We start from the raw sequence: 5,222 nt of genomic DNA, 5'->3' as shown, positions 1-5,222 counted from the left end.
CACCTTAACACTCTAATGTGCACGAGCATGCTCATACGTGTTTCTCCTCTCTACATTGCTCTCAGGCAGCATTAACCATTATTGACTAGGCAACACAAAATGAATTAAAGAAATTCTTTGATCCACCCCATAACCCTAAAGGACAACTAAGTGGGGAGAAATCACTGTCAGACAGCTGTGGGCCCAGGGCTGGGTCCGCTTTGGGACCAGGGTCATGACAGCTGTGGGCCCAGGGCTGGGTCTGCTGTGGGACTGGGGCTGTGACAACTGTGGGCCCAGGACTGGGTCTGCTTTGGGACTGGGGCTGTGACAGCTGTGGGCCCAGGGCTGGGTCTGCTTTGGGACCGGGACTGTGACAGTTGTGGGCCCAGGACTGGGTCCGCTTTGGGACCGGGGTTGTGACAGCTGTGGGCCCAGGACTGGGTCCGCTGTGGGACCAGCGTCATGAGAGCTGTGGGCCCAGGGCTGGGTCCACTGTGGGACCAGGACTGTGACAGCTGTGGGCCCAGGACTGGGTCCGCTTTGGGACTGGGGCTGTGACAGCTGTGGGCCCAGGGCTGGGTCTGCTTTGGGACTGGGGCTGTGACAGCTGTGGGCCCAGGACTGGGTCTGCTTTGGGACTGGGGCTGTGACAGCTGTGGGCCCAGGACTGGGTCCGCTTTGGGACTGGGGCTGTGACAGCTGTGGGCCCAGGACTGGGTCCGCTTTGGGTCCAGGGCTGGGTCCTCTGTGGGACCAGGGCTATGACAGCTGTGGGCCCAGGGCTGGGTCCGCTTTGGGTCCAGGGCTGGGTCCTCTGTGGGACCAGGGCTATGACAGCTGTGGGCCGAGGGCTGGGTCCTCTGTGGGACCAGGGCTGTGACAGCTGTGGGCCCAGGGCAGTGTCATCTGGAGGCCCTGGGCTGAAAAAGTGAATAGCAGAAAATGAATAAGCTGACAACAGAGCTGAATCTCAAAGGGCAGTGTGGAGGGGAGAGAGAGAGACAGAGAGAAAGAGAAAAAGAGCGAGAGAGTGAGAGAAACAGAAACAGAGAGAGTGAGAGAAGAGTGAGAGAAGAACCTGGCAGTGTGGAGGGGAGTGCGAGACAGAGAGAGAGATAAAGAGAGTGTGTGTGTGTGTGTGTGTGTGAGAGAGAGAGAGAGAGAGAGAGAGAGAGAGAGAAAGAGGGGGATAGAGAGAGACAGAGAGAAATAGAGAGAGTGCGAGAGAAGAACCCAGCAGTGTGGAGGGGAGAGAGACAGAGAAAGAGGGTGAGAGAGAATAAGAGAGTGAGAGAGACAGAGAGAGAAAGAGAGAGAGGGGGACAGAGAGAGAGAGAGAGAGAGAGAATGAGATGGACAGAGAGAGAGAGAGGGATAGAGAGAGAGAGAATGAGAGAGACAGAGAGAGAGAGAGAGAGAGAGAGAGAGAGAGATAGAGAGAGAGAGAATGAGAGGGACAGACAGAGAGAATGAAAGAAACAGAGACAAAGAGAGAGAGCGCGAGAAGAACCCAGCAGTGTGGAGGGGAGTGAGAGGGCGAAAGAGGGTGAGAGAGAGAAAGAGAGTGAGAGAGACAGAGAGGGGGTGGAAGAACCGGCAGTGTGGAGGGGAGAGAGAAAGAGAGTGAGAGAGAGTGTGTAAGAGAGGGAGAGGGACAAAGAGAGTGAGAGAAAGAGAGTGAGCGGGACAGAGAGGGAGAGGGAGAGAGAGAGAGAGAGAGAGAGAGAGAAGAACCTGGCAGTGTGGAGGGGGGATGGAAAGAAAGAAGAGAGAGAGAAAGAGCCTAGCAGCAGCAGCAGGAGGAAGAGAGAAAACAAGACCTGACAGTGCAGAGGGTAGTGCACGCCAGCGATTCAAGATGGTGGCATGGGTACTGCAGGCCTGATGGCTCGAGGCTGGCTGCATCTTTATTCCTTCCTCTCTCTCTCTCCTATTGTGTTTTTAAACTTTCTCTGTGGAGTTCTGGAGGGTTACGCAGCAGCAGCGATAGGACTGTAGTAGTAGTCATGGGTTCCAAGTGGTTTCGACATCTGGTGTGGGAAATTGCTGTGGGCCTGGGGCAGTGTGACCTGAAGGCCCAGGGCAGTGTCGGCTGTGGGCCCGGAGTAGTGTCACCCTGTGGGCCCGGAGCAGTGTCGGGTGTGGGCCCAGGGCAGTGTCACCCTGTGGGCCCGGAGCAGTGTCACCCTGTGGGCCTGGAGCAGTGTCGGGTGTGGGCCCAGGGCAGTGTCACCCTGTGGGCCCGGAGCAGTGTCACCCTGTGGGCCTGGAGCAGTGTCGGGTGTGGGCCCGGAGTAGTGTCGGGTTTGGGCCTGGGGCATTGTCGGGTGTGGGCCTGGAGCAGTGTCGGGTGTGGGCCTGGAGCAGTGTCGGGTGTGGGCCCGGAGCAGTGTCACCCTGTGGACCAGGGCAGTGTCAGCCTGTGGGTCAGGGACAGTGTTGGGTGTGGGCCCGGAGCAGTGTCGGGTGTGGGCCTGGAGCAGTGTCGGGTGTGGGCCCGGAGCAGTGTCACCCTGTGGACCAGGGCAGTGTCAGCCTGTGGGTCAGGGACAGTGTTGGGTGTGGGCCCGGAGCAGTGTCGGGTGTGGGCCTGGAGCAGTGTCACCCTGTGGGTCAGGGCAGTGTCAGCTGTCCGCCAGGGCAGTGTCGGCTGTAGGCACGGGGCAATGTTGGCTGTGGGCCGGAGCAATGTCACCAAAAGGGCGAGGCCAGTGTCGGCCGTGGGCACAGGGTAGTGTCGCCTGAAGGCCTAGGGCTGCATCCGCTGTGGGACCGGGGGCGTGACAGCTGTGGGCCCAGGGCAGTGTGGGCCATGGGCCCGAGACAGTGTCACTTGTTAGCCAGGGCAGTGTCACCTGGGGACCCGGGGCATTATTGGCTGCGGGTCCAGGGCAGTTTCAGCCATGGGCACAGTACAGTGTCAGCTTTAGGCCCAGATCAGTGTCACCTTTTGGCCTTTAGCAGTGTTGGATGTGGGCCTGGGGCAGTGTCAACTGGAAGCCTGGAACAGGGTGAGCTGTGGGAATGAGACCATGACAGCTGTGGGCCCGGGGCTGGGTCTGTTGTGGGACGGGGGCTGCAACAGCTGTGGGCCCAGGGCTGAGTCCACTGTGGGCCCAGGGCTGGGACCGCTGTGGGCCAAGGGCCTTGACTGCTGTGGGCCTGTGACAGTGTCACCTGGAGGCCCAGGGCAGTGTCGCCTAAAGGCCCAGAAGGGCTGGGTCCACTTTGGGACCTGGGCTATGACAGCTGTGGGTCCAGGACTGGGTCCGCTTTGGGACCGGGGCAATGTCACCTGAAGACCTTGGGCAGTGGCACCTGTGGGCCAGGGCAGTGTCACCTGAAGACTCAGGGCTGTCTGCTGTGGGTGTGGGGCAATGACACCATTGGGCCTGGGGCGGTGTCGCCTGTTGGCACAGGGCAGTGTCTCCTGGAGGCCTGGGGCAGTGTCGGCTGTGGGCTCAGGGCAGTGTCACCTGCAGGCCCAGGGCTGGGTCCGCTGTGAGACTAGAGCCGTGACAGCTGTGGACCCTGGGCTGGGTCTGCTCTGGAACCGGGGCTGTGTCACCTGTGGGCCAGGGCAGTGTCAGCCGAAGACTCAGGGCTGTCTGCTGTGGGCCCAGGGCAGTGAGAGCTGTGGATCTGGGGTGGTATTGGCTGTTGGCACAGGGCACTGTCACCTGGAGGTCGAAGGCATTGTTGTCTACAGGCCCAGGGCTGGGTCCACTGTGGGACTGGCACTGTGATAGCTGTGGGCCAAGGGCTGGATCCGCTGTGGGACTGAGGCCGTGACAGCTGTAGGCCCAGGGCAGGGTCCGTTGTGGGACTGGGGCAGTAACAGCTGTGGGCCTGGGGCTGGGTCCATTGTGGGACTGGGGCAGTAACAGCTGTGGGACTGGGGCAGTAACAGCTGTGGGCCTGGGGCAGGATCCACTTTGGGCTCATGGCCGTGAGAGCAGAAGGTCCGGGGCTGGATCCGCTATGGGACCAGGGCTGCGACAGCTGTGGGCCTAGGGCGGTGTTGGTTGTGGGCAAGGGCAGTGTCACCTGGAGGCCCAGGGCTGGGTCCGCTGTGGGACCGGGGCCATGGCAGCTGTGGGCCCAGGGCTGGGTCCGCTGTGGGACCGGGGCCATGGCAGCTGTGGGCTCAGGGCTGGGACAACTGTGGGACCAGGGCCGTGACAGCTGTGGGCCCAGGGCTGGGACAATTGTGGGACTGGGGCAGTGACAGCTGTGGGCCCAGGGCTGGGACAATTGTGGGACTGGGGCCGTGACAGCTGTGGGCCCAGGGCTGGGTCCACTGTGGGACTGGGGCCGTGAGAGCTGTGGGTCTGGGTCTATGTCTGCTTTGGGACCATGGCTATGAGAGCTGAAGGCCCAGGGCTGGATCCGCTGTGGGACTGGCACCGTGACAGCTATGGGTCCAGGGCTGGGTCCGTTGTGGGACTGGGCTGTGACAGCTGTGGGCCCAGGGGTGGGACACTTGTGGGACCAGGGCCATGACAGCTATGGGCTCAGGGCTGGGTCCGTTGTGGGACTGAGGCAGTGACAGCTGTGGGCCTGGCGCAGTGTTGGCTGTGGGTCTGGGGTCGTGTCGGCTGTGGGCCTGGGGCAGTGACAGTTGTGGGCACAGGGCAGTGTCGGCTGTGGGTCCAGGGCAGTGACAGATCTTGGGCCTGGGGCAATGTCGGCTGGAGTCCCAGGGATGGGTCTGCTGTGGGATTGGGTCCGTGACAGCTATGGGCCCAGGGCTGGGTCCACTGTGGGACCGGAGCCATGACAGCTGTGGGCCCAGGGCAGTGTCACCTGTGGGCCCGGGGCAGTGTCTTCTGAAGACTCAGGGCTGTCTGCTGCTGGCCTGGGGCAATGAAGCTGTGTACCTGGGGAGGTGTTGGGTGTTGGCACAGGGCAGTGTCACCTGGAGGCCGAGGCATTTTCGCCTGAAGGCCCAGGACAGGGTCCACTGGTGGACTGGAACTGTGACAGCTGTGGGCCTGGTGCTGGGTCTGCTTTGGGATCATGGCCGTGACAGCTGAAGGCCCGGGGCTGGATCCGCTGTGGGACCAGGGCTGCGACAGCTGTGGGCCTGGGGTCGTGTCGGTTGTGGGCAAGGGCAGTGTCACCTGGGGGCCTGGGGTGGTGTCGGTTGTGGGCTCGACGCAGTGTCACTTGTGGGCCAGGGCAGTGTCAGCTGAAGACTCAGGGCTGTCTGCTGTGGGCCCGGGGCAGTGTCACCTGTG

At 61.9% G+C, this 5,222-nt stretch overlaps 2 protein-coding genes across 2 annotated transcripts; both read right to left on the bottom strand.

Annotated features, from left to right (window-relative positions):
• Positions 1–212: 212 nt before the first annotated feature.
• On the bottom strand, positions 213–1,887 carry LOC132828123 (uncharacterized). The gene is made up of 2 exons (XM_060845030.1): positions 1,803–1,887; positions 213–865 (listed from the first exon to the last, which is right to left on the bottom strand). Exons 1-2 carry the CDS (start codon positions 1,885–1,887, stop codon positions 213–215), a joined length of 738 nt encoding a protein of 245 aa, XP_060701013.1.
• Positions 1,888–2,971: 1,084 nt separating this feature from the next.
• Positions 2,972–5,003, bottom strand: LOC132828122 (uncharacterized). Its single transcript, XM_060845029.1, has 4 exons — positions 4,789–5,003; positions 4,543–4,742; positions 3,551–4,442; positions 2,972–3,389 (listed from the first exon to the last, which is right to left on the bottom strand). Exons 1-4 carry the CDS (start codon positions 5,001–5,003, stop codon positions 2,972–2,974), a joined length of 1,725 nt encoding a protein of 574 aa, XP_060701012.1.
• Positions 5,004–5,222: the final 219 nt, after the last annotated feature.

Source organism: Hemiscyllium ocellatum, chromosome 26 (genome assembly GCF_020745735.1).
Source record: "Hemiscyllium ocellatum isolate sHemOce1 chromosome 26, sHemOce1.pat.X.cur, whole genome shotgun sequence".
Classification (NCBI taxonomy): domain Eukaryota; kingdom Metazoa; phylum Chordata; class Chondrichthyes; order Orectolobiformes; family Hemiscylliidae; genus Hemiscyllium; species Hemiscyllium ocellatum.
This window is presented reverse-complemented; position numbering and strand designations above follow the sequence as displayed.

Coding starts and splice junctions, on each gene's coding strand:
- LOC132828123 (XM_060845030.1), bottom strand. CDS start 1,887: ATGCAGCCAGCCTCGAGCCATCAGGCCTGCAGTACCCATGCCACCATC. Junction 866..1,802: donor ACTACCCTCTGCACTGTCAG/GTCTTGTTTTCT, acceptor CTGGGCCCACAG/CTGTCACAGCCCTGGTCCCA.
- LOC132828122 (XM_060845029.1), bottom strand. CDS start 5,003: ATGATCCCAAAGCAGACCCAGCACCAGGCCCACAGCTGTCACAGTTCC. Junction 4,743..4,788: donor ACACTGCCCCGGGCCCACAG/GTGACACTGCCC, acceptor CCGGTCCCACAG/TGGACCCAGCCCTGGGCCCA. Junction 4,443..4,542: donor CACAGCCAACACTGCGCCAG/GCCCACAGCTGT, acceptor CTGGGCCCACAG/CTGTCACAGCCCAGTCCCAC.